General features: G+C 44.7%; 1 protein-coding gene across 2 annotated transcripts in view; it reads right to left on the bottom strand.

Annotated features, from left to right (window-relative positions):
• The window catches only part of SEC16B (SEC16 homolog B, endoplasmic reticulum export factor), a 392,979-nt gene that overhangs the window by 163,151 nt on the left and 215,479 nt on the right, over window positions 1-14,349 (bottom strand). For both annotated transcript variants that reach the window (XM_077453184.1, XM_077453185.1), the window contains one exon: window positions 7,437-7,550. In XM_077453184.1, the coding sequence (XP_077309310.1) occupies window positions 7,437-7,550 (114 nt within the window). The remainder of the gene's footprint in view (window positions 1-7,436; window positions 7,551-14,349) is intronic.

Raw genomic sequence — 14,349 nt, 5'->3', positions numbered from 1 at the left:
TGAGCCGTAGCTCTGGGGGTGAGAAGCTGCATATAGAGGAGGGATATCAGTTTCGTTGGGTCCTCTCCGAGTATCATGTCTTTAAGGGTCAATATTTCCAGTGGCGGGGTGAGATTTCCAAACTGAGTTTGGATGGCGTGGCGGACTTGTAGGTAGCAGAAGAGCGTGGAGTTGGGGAGATGGAATTCTTCTTTAAGGGCTTGAAATTACTTAATTGTGCGCCCAGTGAAAAGTTGGGATAGGTATATAACTCTCTTGGCTATCCATATTTTGTGGTCTGGTACAGTCAGCAGTTCTGAAAGGAGAGGGTTTTCCCATAGTATATAAGCATGTGGGGGGGGGGGGGGGGGGCGTGATGGCATGTGCCATGTGCCAAACCTTGTTGTGGTGTGTTAGCATGTGTTGTTTATCCCCTAGTCGTGATAGGCCCTGATGCTTGCAAAATAGTATTTGAAAGGGAAATGCTACTATGTCCGTGGCCGCCATACACACCAGTGTGGAGTATCTACTTTTATCGTGGTGGTTGAGATAATAGAAGTGGGACAATTGGGAAGCGCTGTAGTATAGTGCCAGGTCAGGTAGGGCAGTGCCGCCTAGGTGGATGGGGCATTTGAGGGTCTGCCAAGCCAGTTTGTGCCTAGAGGAGCCCCATACAAAAGTATTGAGGATAGATTCCATATTTCTGAAAATGTGGCCCGGAACATAGAGTGGAGCGTGCCAGAAAGGGTAGAGCAATTTGGGGAGAAGAATCATCTTCAATAGGTTGATCCCAAGAGGGAGTCTTGTGTCTTGTTTTTAAGAAGCTCAAAAATTGGCTCTAGGTTCAATCTTACATAGTCGCTGGGGGAGCGGGAGCATTGTTCTCCAAGATACTTGATCTGGTTGGTTCGTACCAGGGGCAGAGCGGCCTGTGCGCTAGTGGGGGCAGTGAGGTCTATAGGGAGAATTTGGGATTTGGACCAATTTATCTGGAGTCCCGAGAAAGCGCAAAAGCATTGGATTAAGTGGAAGGCTACAGTCAGAGAGGGGCCTGCATCCTCTAAGTAGAGCAGCATATCATCGGCGTAAAGGCTGAGCACCTCCGTCACCTGACCCATGCAGAGGCCCCGGATTTCTTGGTTTTGGTGTTGATGTTCATGTATAAATAGCTGTTCTTGTGGTGTCCAGAGAAGCTGAGCTCCAACAAAACAAGTCAGCTGTACACCCCTTTGATGCTAGCAACATTTGTTGTCTGCACTGTATGACATTGTGTGGTCTGTTGCAACTTTGTGAGTATCCAATTTTATCTGCTTCTACATAGAATAAAAACCTCATTCGGTAATACACTAGGTGCAACATTCACACATACTTATAAAGCTATTTGCATCAAGTTGATTTCTTTTACATGACTATCTATAAAGAAAAAAAAAGTTGAAAAGATATATATATATATATATATATATATATATATATATATATACTCCCTTTACGCAAGCCCTGAACTGACAGATAAGCCTTTTAGTGTGCCACCCGAAATACCAAGAATGCCAAATTTAACAAAAGCTAGACTGCCCTGTTAAATGTCAAGGTGTTGTGAGTCTGAAAGCTACTAATTTGCATTGTTAGCTCCCCCAAGGAGAGGAAACTGAAAAAAAGCAGACACACAATTATATTTAGCGCTTTTTACTGCTTGTTCATTGTAGTCTATATGCAAATTATTATCGCAATCTATTTTTTTATTTTTTTTACTTAAAGTATATTTAAAACCTAAGAACAAAGATGTAATATATTGCTTTTTACCAGTTATTAGATAATTCTTAATACAGAAAAAAAAACCCTGTTGATACTTCCAGCAATCCAGGTCCCTTGTAACATCTTGAGCACTTAAAATCTCAATGTCAGGGGCGTAACTATAGGGGGTGCAGCAGTCGCGACCGCAACCGGGCCCTGTGATGCAGGGGGCCCATGCAGCCCCCTCTACATATGGCTGGCAGCAGCATAGGCAGCTAGGGGTACCAGTGCACCATGCACACGGGTGGCTGGAGGTGGAGGGTGACTAGCAGAGCTCCATGCTCGACTATCGCACTGGCTGCTCTTTAGTTGTGCATTCCCCGCATGACCTGTGTCCTCGGACGGCTCCTGCTCCATGCATTGCCGCTCAGTCCGATGTCTGTTCTCCCCAGCCAGAGTCCCCCCGCGTCCGGCCCACACTGCACTGCATACTTCTCCCATGTAAGCAAAATTTAAGTACACAGATGCAGTGCAGCCCTATGAGAGCCGGCTCCCTGGAGGACACTGCAGGCTTGTCTGCCAGCCCCCCTTCTCCCCCATCATACACAGATGATGAAAGGTCTTTCTGGGAGATATGCTGATCGCCCGTCCAGCACACTGGATGGAGCCCAGGACAACATGGATGAGTGCGCGGCCTGCAGCTTGATCATGGTGAGTGAGAGGACCCCATCACTCACACACCATTACATACCCCCTCCATCTCCCCCTGGGGACAGGGGCCCCTTTCTTACGTGGGGACAGGGACCCCCACCTCCCCTGGGGACAGGGACCCCTTCTCACCTGGGGGTAGTAACTTCATCTGCCCTGGAGAAAAGGACCTCATCTCTTCTGGGGACGGGGACCCCATCCTGCCTAGGGACAGTCCCCCAATGGGGCACCTAAAAATAAAAAAAACTAATAAAAAAAAACTACTGATACCAGTGGTGGAACTACAGGGCTCACAAAGGTCATACCTGTGACCACGCCCTGGAGTTCCACCGCCGAACTCGGAGAGAAGGGCCCTGGCTGGGGTTCAGGGGGCCCTTCATGGTTTCTTGCATCAGGGCCCTGAAGGTCCTAGTTACGCCACTGCTCAATGTTATCAGCCCTCCCAGTTATTTCCTGTCCAAATACAGAACACTTGCCCCCTTTGTTTTAGACATGAAAAGAAAGGGGGGGTGTTTGTAGTTCCAAGCTGGAGCAGATCCAAGGGTGAACACACTTCTCCTCCATAGATACAGTACAATGAGTGAGCGTGGTCACCCTATGACAGAAAGTCTGTTACTGGCATTAATAGTTGGAAAAAAATTGAAAAAGCTTTAAGTAAAACAAATGCAGCCACAACACCTAAGTAATAGAACCCTACAATATTTTGCACTTTTATTCTTGGGTTTACATACGTTTTAATATTGTGATTTAAGCCTACTGATCGATCTAATAGGGCAGTTAAACATTAGCTGTAGCACAGGTTCTGAACCAGTGCCCCAGGAGTGTTGGGCATAACTCATCTCCACCACATTTTTGTAAATGGTAGGCTGCTCACATTTGACCAAATGCAATCCCGGTATGGTTTGGCATCTACCATGCATTTCTCTTATTTCCAAATGCAGCATGCTATTAAGGCTCAGCCCTCCTTGGCACTCTCGTATATTATCCCCAACCCCTCTTTTAAACTTGATGAAGCACTCTATCTCCACTAAAGGGTCCATTTCTAGATGTTATGTGATGCTACTGGTAAAATACTTAATACGGCTATGGAAAAGTGGGAAAAGGATGTAGGTGCCATCTATAGAGACCACTGGACTGAGTCCTCTGAATCTGTCCGTAGTTGCTCTTTGAATGTAACCCAAAGACTGTCACAATTATATTTACTATTGCGGGTGCATCGCACCCCCCTTAAGTTGTTTACTCTTGGGCTACATCCTGATCCATTGTGTGCAAGGTGTAGTAGGGACTATGGGATACATCTTTTGTGGAGCTGCCCGAAGTTACACTGGAACTGCACTAGTGTAATACACACTATTAACAGCACTTTTCAATTGTCTATACCTCTTGACCCTAAACCATGCATATTGGGTATTCTTGATGACGAAATACAAGATGTATATGTTAGAGAGGCAGTATCCATGGCTTTATTCCAAGCCTGTAAGCGTATTTTGCAGCATTGGATTTAACAGTCCCCTCCTACATCAAAGATGTGGCTTGCCAATATGGGTGTAATTTTACATTATGAGCGTTTGATATAGCAGCATCAGGGTAGCCCATCCCGGTTTCACGAGGTATATCATTGTTTTTAAGGCAATATCTCTGATCCTTCTGTCACCAAAGTAACGCTGCTGATCTCTCTCTGTTACATTGCCAACGGGGCCAATCCCTTTGTCACCATGGTAGTGGTCCCAATTCCTTTGTCACAACAACACTGGCACCAAGATTTCTCTGTTGTACAGGCAATAGGTGAGTACAGCCTTAGCCTAGTTTCCTCTATACCAGCATTTCTCAATCTTTTTACCTCATAAGAACCCTTGGAATAGGATTCAGGTGTAGCTAGGAGCTGGATATCTACTTATTCCTGCAATCAGGTGACATTGTATGGCATTGTTGCAGGGGGAGCTGTTTCCCTGTGTTGAGTTGATGCTGACCTGTTATCTACTTAATCAGAGACAAGCTAGAGTCAAGCATCTTGGGACATGTAGTCTGTACAGATGTGATGCGCTCTCTGGCTGAGTGATGTGGAACTACAACTTTTAGCTGGCTGATGGGGAAGAGCAGACCACTGAGAGAGACTATAAGAGAGAGGGATTAAGGCCTGGCACACTCTAGTGGGACCCGGCTTGGATCTGTATGTAGAAAATCTGTTGTGGTGTGTGAGCTGCTTTGCAGAATTATCCAGCAGGTATCTGGAGGGACACCTGCGGACAGCTTCCTTTAGTTGTTCCGCGGCAGCCTGGAGGCCACTCCGATTCCATCCATCCTGCACTGGTGTTAAATTAAGGAGAACCGTGTTATGGTGGATGCTGGAAGTCATCCCTTGAGCTACATTACTGAGAGATCATCATCATCATCCTTATAACCATCATCATCACCATCATCATCATCATCATCATCATCATCATCTCCTGTTCCAGTGTGGTGAGCAGGCAGCAGCCCAGTCTTATAGACACTGTATATAGACATCATTGTCTCCTGCATTCCTCGTCAGCTTTAGTATTAAGGAACTAGATTAAAGATCATAAACACTATATACAGACATATTTTCTTTCTATGGTTTCGATGTTGCTTGTAGTTCCACAAAATATAACATCAGTAATCACTGTGAATCCAAGTACAGCTTAATTTACCCAGGAAGACTGTTGGTTGTTTATTCTCAATTTATTGGGACAGTTACTCTGCTTTGCCATTCAAAGTTTCTTTTCATGCCATCAAACATCAAAGAGCTAGCTGAAGATCAACAGGATTGCCACACAGCAACACAGGACTACTTTCTCCTCCCTCCCCACTTCAGGAATTTATTTCATTAAAGCTCATAGAGTTATAATTCACCAAGAACTTTCTGAAATAGCAGGTTGAATTGCAAAACAGTTATTTTTCTAAAAGTTGTATTTGTTATTTTCTGTTTTGCGATAATATGTGATCGAGCAGTAGAGAGGGGTCTGACACTCATAAAGAGTCATTTCTCCACTCTACTTTAGCCTGTTCACATAGATATTATATTCGCTCAGTTGAGCACAGGGATTAAAGTGTTCACTGTTGAATGTTCGAATCTCATTAGTGATTGTTATCTAATATCTAGTTATAGGTGACGTTTCTGTGTGAGACAACATTTTAAAGTGTAAACTCGAGTTTGGCTTCGATTTGGATTTTTTTTCCCTGTAAATCTCATTAAGTAAATTTTGCTGATTTAATCAATTCTGTGTATTTCCTTCTTATTGCTGTCATTTGAAGAGGAAGGTAAAACAAATGCATGGACCCAGGGTGTCAGAGGTGACATAGGACTCACAGGGTCAGAGCAACCAGGGGGATATTGGTTTATCTTGCTACCCTCAAGAGGGCAGCACTACACAGGTTTCAGAGAGCCCTTGCTAAAATAATTTATCTGATGTCATCTTGAACAATGCTCCTTATATATGTAGTCAGGGGAAGAATGCTCCCCTTACAGTAGTGATCAAAAATTGTACCCTTACAGACAGTAAAAATATAATTAGTGTCATGCCGCTGGCTCTGCCAAGACATTGGATCTATGTAGGCACCATCAGAAAGGAGGTCAATTAGTCCCAGCTCAAGGAACCCCTAGCAACCCTAGGGTTCAGTGGAACCCAGGTTGCAAATGGTTGCTCTACAAGGACACTTGATGAAGAAAAATTATTGGAGGAATAAAGCAGGCACCTGGCCCCACATGTACCATGTACCATTGTACCCCATATTACACAAGTACTCAGGATTGGTAATCAACTCCTTTCCTGTTATGTTTAGTGCCATATTAGATTAATTACATTCTGTTTTTTTGTAGATATCATTTAGCATCCGCCCCTGAGGGGGTGTTTTCACGAAACGCGTTGGACAAATAGGATGCATTCATATGTTTGCCTATAGGAATCAGTTCAGAGATACTATCTTTACTTAATCATGTTCACACATTTTATACCCAATTTATGACACATTGTGATATGCAGGTCTATATGACATGTGTATATACATGAATTTATAGTTTTATTCATCCCTCTTTTTTCAATATTGTCATGTACTGCCAAGCTGATATGTAATATATCTATGTATCCATGATGTTGATGCCATGTGTATGTATATAAATTAAATTACTTATTTATATGTTATATATCATTGTTATGTACTCCAACATTTGTTCATGCTTATTAAACATATCTATGCATTATTTAACCTCCACAAGTCAATAGCCTAATTTAAAGTCCCAAAATTCCCTTTTTTGTCTACAGTAGTATTGCCTTAAATATAAGAGACTGTCTTGAGAACAGTGATATGTAATTAGAGCTTACTGGTAGTAAATGCGCACATGTCAAAGAGTACTTGACATAAACCCCACTCTAGAGGAAACATGGTAAAAACGGACTTAAATAAGGATATATGCTTTAAAGTTGATAAACACTGACTTATACTACATGATAAAATTGTAGCTCAAATGAAAAAAGGAACTTTGAAGTATACTTGGAATAAAGTCGCTGTAGATCCGAGGGAAGATCTGAAATGTGGGGAAGCTCTGCTGATCTCTATCATCCAATAATGTGCAAGCAAAAATGCTGTTTTTTATTTTCCTTGCATGTTCCCCTCAGATCTACAGAGACTGCCCTTCCAAGTGCACTTGCATTCACAGTGGATTTGCCTTTAGTAAATAAACCCCAATGTATTACTGTATTTTAAACAGTATAGGCACTTATTTTAATGTTTTACATATCCATACCTGCAAAAGCGGCCAACAATTAGTGATCTAGATCTAGGGGTCTCCAAACTATGACCCTCCAGTTGTTCAGGAACTACAATTCCAATCATCTCGAGTCATGTCTGTGAATGTCAGAGTTTTACAATGCATCATGAGACACGTAATTGCGCAACAGCTGGGGGGCCATAGTGTGGAAAACCCTGATAGAAGAACTTAATTTTCAAACTAAAGTCTGACTTTAACATATGTTATTTGGTGTGTAAGTTTAAATCAATACCTGGAATTGTAGGAGCAAAGCACGAAGCTGGACAAGCCACAATGTCTCCTGATTCTGTTCTGGTTCAGGCTGCTCCAGAATCTGAGGATCCGAGTATCTCAAACGGTCTGCAAGCTAGAAGTATTAGACATGGGAGAGCTTCAAAAGACATGACACTTTTATATGAACATGACATTTATTTGCTCATCTCCAAGCATGTTATTTTATTGGACCCATCCTCCTTCTCTGACTGCATTAACGAAATAAAAAAGATATGCTCCCATACTATACCCTAGAGCCCTGTAATCTAAATTTTTTATGGTCAATGATATTATAACATTGTGTGCTGTCATTCCTCTCACTGTTGCTCTCTGAAAACAATGGACTCTTTGAACTCTTAAATACAATCAATGTCCATACTGCTCCTGGTAACCAAAGACTATATGATGGGGTTTCTCTGCTTAGCAACCATATTGTTTTAGTTATAAGATAAAGGCACTTCTGTTCATCATGATATTGTAATGTTGTTGTGCCAACATGTGCTCTACTAATTTACACATTTTTTACTCTACTAATTTACTAATTTTACTAATTTAATATATCAGATGCAGCTTCACTTTAAAGTGGACCTGAGCTCAAAAAGTGAAGATTGGTGGGTGTGGCCTGGTACCGTAGGAAGATGGCAGCTTGAACTGAGAGCTCTGCTACCTAGAGCTCCTATACATCCGATCTCCAACAGGTTGCAATGGGCATTAAAAACACCCTATATGCAGCTATGACCTGAAGACAGAAATCAGAGCGGTAGCCACGCAGCTGGACCACGTGGAAACAACAGCCATGGCGCATAGGACGGCCATCCAGCAAGTCCAAAGAGTCATCAGTGTACATGCCCAGCACTTGATGGATATGTACCGACATATGGAAGATGTGGACAACAGAGGACGCAGGTGCAACTTGCAGGTAAGAGGCATAATGGAGTCAGTTGAAGGGCCCCAACTACAATCTGTGGTCTGGGCCATCTTTAATACTCTGCTGGGGAGGCCACCTGATTCCCCTGTGGAGATGGAAAGGTGCCACAGAGCTCTCAGGCAGAGAGGTAGAGACACTGATCCCCCAGAAACATGGTGTGCTGTCTGGTTAACTTTACCCAGAAGGAAGAAATTCTACGCCTAGCGCACAACCATGACTGCTTGGAACATGGCGGTGCACCCATACAGTTATTCTAGGATCTATTGGCTATCACCCTGCAACAAAGGAAAGATCTACGTCCCCTGCTGCATACTCTGCATGAAAGACACATCGCTTTTCGATGAAAATTCCCCTTCTTTTTACAAGCAACTACTGGCGATCGCACGGCATAGCTAAGAACCACAGCAGATTTGCAGCTTTTCTGTGACACCCTGGGCATCCCATTGACAGAGGTTCCAGATTGGTACACTTTCTTGCAACCAGATCCCTGGATCCTCACACACTCTGATGACACTCCAAGATCACATAGACACAGACAGAGGTGTTGTAGAACATCAGCCAATTTGCCATCGAGGATTCATGGAGACGGATGAGAGCCCACAAGCCTCGCCATCGTCTGTCTGGTGCAGAATGGACTGCTAGCTGTGAAACCAATGGTTGGGTGAGATGAATTATGTCACCATTAAGTTTCTGTCTAAAGCCCTGGGGCCCTCCAAATGTTTTCACTAATCATGGGGTTATTGTTGAACCTTAACCCACGGACAGCTGTCAGAACATAAATACCAGACTGCGATGATCATATGCCTGGCATCCCCTACATGGCCATGTGACTCACACCCTCATATGCATGGGAACTCAGATAATTTTCCCCAAGCCTGGGGGACAGTTTTTGTTGTTCTGTTTGTGTTGTTGAGCTGACATATGGGAACCCAGTGAGCAAATAGGTCTCCTTGCCACATGAATTTGTGATCACAATGAGTGGAGGACCGCTCAACCTTTGAATGCTATAGATAATAGGCTGATGGGGCACCAAAAGGAAAAACGGACTGGCCACAGACACAGTGGCTCTTCTGGGAGATGCGATACTCCCACACCCAGCCTTTTGAGACACCTGTAGGCTGCTGGGCTTTTGTGTTACCTCTGCTCTAAACTGCAGACTGTTATAAGTATGTCACCAGTCTCTTACAGGAACAGACAATTTATACAACTCACGATGGACATCGCAGTAATAATGTTTGTTTTGCTCTGGAATTATTTTGATGTTTAGAGTTATTTTTTTCTTCCCATAGTGGGGTCCCGGAGGTTCTTGCTAGTTTTTTTTTACCCCCTTTAGTTTGGTGAAACCCATAAGTCTTCAGCCGAACATCACAGCAAGGGCGAATGTAAACTGAACATTGTTTTGTACATGTGTAATATACAAGGAGGATGTTTTATCTCCTGGCATAGAAATTGGAGCGATCCATATTTAGTGTGGGACCCTGTATCCAGAACCTCCGACACTTCAGACCCGCAGATCTCAATGCGGCCTGGGCTTTGGAATCTTGGGGGTGGGGGGTGTCGGTTTTGATAAAACACTTAAAATGTTCAAGATGTGTTCCATATCAGAGGTCCGGGGGTATATCCCTCTACCTGTTACAGAATGTTAAGAAAGGTAGCACTGTGCCAATGGAAGGAATCTAACCTGAAGGCTGCCCCTTTTTATTTTACCTACATTATGAACTGTGGGATCTGTTTCCTGGGAGGGAATATCTGGCCCTTCTGTCTATGCGAGTCCAGGGTGTACCCAGTGGTGTAGGATGGGGTAGGTGCTTACTGTGTGTATGCTCCTTAGGTGTGTCCCTGGAGCTGGAGACCCAAAAGTGCAGCACGGTGTGTGTGAACCATAGTGGTTCCTTGGGTTTCCTAGCTTATTTGTCACTTTGTCACTAACCACTTTTGCCTTCACTTACATCCTGGAAATGCAGAGGGGGGGCTGTGGGCTTTCGGGTAGAACCGGTGGCCACCTATTCTGGGTGGGCTCTATCTCAAACCCTTCGGTATCTTTAATGAAGGCCTGTCCCATAGTTGGTAAGCTTCAATTTAGGAACCTCTGGATGGTAGCTACACAGGTATCTTCCTTGATGTTAGACCTCTTTCTCACCTCAAAGAGGCAGGTTCCCCTTTGAAAAGTTTCTTCTCTATCCCTATACCCCTTAGTCACTCCCGATTTGATGTGTCTCCCTGTGAACCCCCTCTTTCTATGTCCTATGTGTACTCTCCACACACTATCATTACTTAACCATGTCTTCTACAGTGCACTTTTCAGCTCCTCTATCACTCAAAGTGTATTCCTTAAATGTGAAGGGCCTCAATGTACCAGAAAAGCGTAGCAGTGTCTTAGCGGAAGCTCACCGATGTAGAGTGCAAATTATCTTTCTTCAGGAAACCCATTTCAAGACAGGATCTATCCCACGCCTCGCTAATAGGCGCTTCCCTGAGGCGCAACACACGATCTGTGCTGACTCCAAAACAAAGGGGGTTTCCATCTTGCTGACCAAATGCTGGACCCTGAGGGCAGATTTCTCTTTTTAAAGGGCACCTGGAAAGAAAAACCAGTAACTCTTGCAAATGTTTATTGTCCCAATTCCAAGATGGTGACCTTCCTGAAAGAGACCCCTTTTGAAACGTACTTCTTTTCAAGCAGGCCTGTTAATCCTGGGGGGATTTTTACATGGCTCTAGATCCACTGTTAGATATATCTATTGGCACCTTCTCATTTCCCTTCTCTGCGCTACGTCTGGTGAATAGTGATGGCCGAACGGTTCGCCCGGCGGTCGTTTCGCGGCGAATTTCCGACATTCGCGGTCCGCACGTTCGAACGCCTTTTTCCGTCGTTCGCCGCGGCGGACTTACGTGTTTAATGTATACAAGAACTTTAACCTTTGGTGACACGTTTATCATGTGATACAGGACAGCCAATTGAGACATGACAGCACATGGACACTTGTACATTCCCCCTAACCTATAAATACACCCGATCCGGTGGCCATTTTACATTCTTTCTTCTGTTAAGATAGGGACAGGTTCCTGTGTGGAGTAGGGAGAGATAAACCACTAGCTATTTGGTACACAAAAGTTCTTTTCAGGACTGGTATAGGTGTTAGGTGTTGATAGGTTTGCTGTGCTGCTGATTCTTGCAGCAGCCTGAGTGTCTTTTGTTAGTTTAGAGAAAGGGAAAGGACGGTGTATGCTACAGGGACAGCCAGATTAGTCTTTCATCATCATCATCATCATCATCATCATTAGCTGTTACTATCAAGGTCCACAAAAGAGCTGTTCCAGTAACCACTAATCGTTCTCTTTTTTTGCCAATTTGTATAGGGACAGGAAGGAAGCAGTGTTGTCAGGCAGTGAGGGTAATTTTAAAGACTTGCTGTTATTATTAGTTCCACAAAGGTTCTTTTCAGGACTGGTATCAGTGGTACAGTAATAGGCTTGTACATGTATAATATTCTTTCTTCCAAATATAGAAAGGATATTATACTTGACTGCTGCCCTTCTGCTGCAGTCTGCTAAACATTCACAACTCACTTGTTCCACAAAAGTTCTTATAAGGACTGGTAACTTGGTATAGGGTGCTACGGTACATAGGCTTGAGTGCGGTACAGTCTGCTGTTCTGTAAGGACCGCTATCGGTCCACAATAGATAGGGTTGACGTGCACCACTGCTGACCGCTGCCCTATACTGCAGCAGTCCTTCAGCGGTATAGGGACTGACGTACAGTCTGCTAATCACTAACACACAACCTGCTTGTTCCACAAAAGTTCTTATAAGGACTGGTAACTTGGTATAGGGTGCTACGGTACATAGGCTTGAGTGCGGTACAGTCTGCTGTTCTGTAAGGACCGCTATCGGTCCACAATAGATAGGGTTGACGTGCACCACTGCTGACCGCTGCCCTATACTGCAGCAGTCCTTCAGCGGTATAGGGACTGACGTACAGTCTGCTAATCACTAACACACAACCTGCTTGTTCCACAAAAGTTCTTATAAGGACTGGTAACTTGGTATAGGGTGCTACGGTACATAGGCTTGAGTGCGGTACAGTCTGCTGTTCTGTAAGGACCGCTATCGGTCCACAATAGATAGGGTTGACGTGCACCACTGCTGACCGCTGCCCTATACTGCAGCAGTCCTTCAGCGGTATAGGGACTGACGTACAGTCTGCTAAACACTAATACACAACCTGCTTGGTCCACAAAAGTTCTTATAAGGACTGGTAACTTGGTATAGGGTGCTACGGTACATAGGCTTGAGTGCGGTACAGTCTGCTGTTCTGTAAGGACCGCTATCGGTCCACAATAGATAGGGTTGACGTGCACCACTGCTGACCGCTCACCTATACTGCAGCAGTCCTTCAGCGGTATAGGGACTGACGTACAGTCTGCTAAACACTAATACACAACCTGCTTGGTCCACAAAAGTTCTTATAAGGACTGGTAACTTGGTATAGGGTGCTACGGTACATAGGCTTGAGTGCGGTACAGTCTGCTGTTCTGTAAGGACCGCTATCGGTCCACAATAGATAGGGTTGACGTGCACCACTGCTGACCGCTCACCTATACTGCAGCAGTCCTTCAGCGGTATAGGGACTGACGTACAGTCTGCTAAACACTAATACACAACCTGCTTGGTCCACAAAAGTTCTTATAAGGACTGGTAACTTGGTATAGGGTGCTACGGTACATAGGCTTGAGTGCGGTACAGTCTGCTGTTCTGTAAGGACCGCTATCGGTCCACAATAGATAGGGTTGACATGCACCACTGCTGACCGCTGCCCTATACTGCAGCAGTCCTTCAGCGGTATAGGGACTGACGTACAGTCTGCTAATCACTAACACACAACCTGCTTGTTCCACAAAAGTTCTTATAAGGACTGGTAACTTGGTATAGGGTGCTACGGTACATAGGCTTGAGTGCGGTACAGTCTGCTGTTCTGTAAGGACCGCTATCGGTCCACAATAGATAGGGTTGACGTGCACCACTGCTGACCGCTCACCTATACTGCAGCAGTCCTTCAGCGGTATAGGGACTGACGTACAGTCTGCTAATCACTAACACACAACCTGCTTGTTCCACAAAAGTTCTTATAAGGACTGGTAACTTGGTATAGGGTGCTACGGTACATAGGCTTGAGTGCGGTACAGTCTGCTGTTCTGTAAGGACCGCTATCGGTCCACAATAGATAGGGTTGACGTGCACCACTGCTGACCGCTGCCCTATACTGCAGCAGTCCTTCAGCGGTATAGGGACTGACGTACAGTCTGCTAATCACTAACACACAACCTGCTTGTTCCACAAAAGTTCTTATAAGGACTGGTAACTTGGTATAGGGTGCTACGGTACATAGGCTTGAGTGCGGTACAGTCTGCTGTTCTGTAAGGACCGCTATCGGTCCACAATAGATAGGGTTGACGTGCACCACTGCTGACCGCTGCCCTATACTGCAGCAGTCCTTCAGCGGTATAGGGACTGACGTACAGTCTGCTAATCACTAACACACAACCTGCTTGTTCCACAAAAGTTCTTATAAGGACTGGTAACTTGGTATAGGGTGCTACGGTACATAGGCTTGAGTGCGGTACAGTCTGCTGTTCTGTAAGGACCGCTATCGGTCCACAATAGATAGGGTTGACGTGCACCACTGCTGACCGCTGCCCTATACTGCAGCAGTCCTTCAGCGGTATAGGGACTGACGTACAGTCTGCTAAACACTAATACACAACCTGCTTGGTCCACAAAAGTTCTTATAAGGACTGGTAACTTGGTATAGGGTGCTACGGTACATAGGCTTGAGTGCGGTACAGTCTGCTGTTCTGTAAGGACCGCTATCGGTCCACAATAGATAGGGTTGACGTGCACCACTGCTGACCGCTCACCTATACTGCAGCAGTCCTTCAGCGGTATAGGGACTGACGTACAGTC

The sequence above is a fragment of the Lithobates pipiens genome, unplaced genomic scaffold (assembly GCF_037356315.1).
Source record: "Lithobates pipiens isolate NorthernLeopardFrog02 unplaced genomic scaffold, aLitPip1_a1.2 Scaffold_23, whole genome shotgun sequence".
Taxonomy (NCBI): Eukaryota; Metazoa; Chordata; class Amphibia; order Anura; family Ranidae; genus Lithobates; species Lithobates pipiens.
Note: the sequence above shows the minus strand (reverse complement) of the source record. Positions and strands in the feature narration are given on the sequence as shown.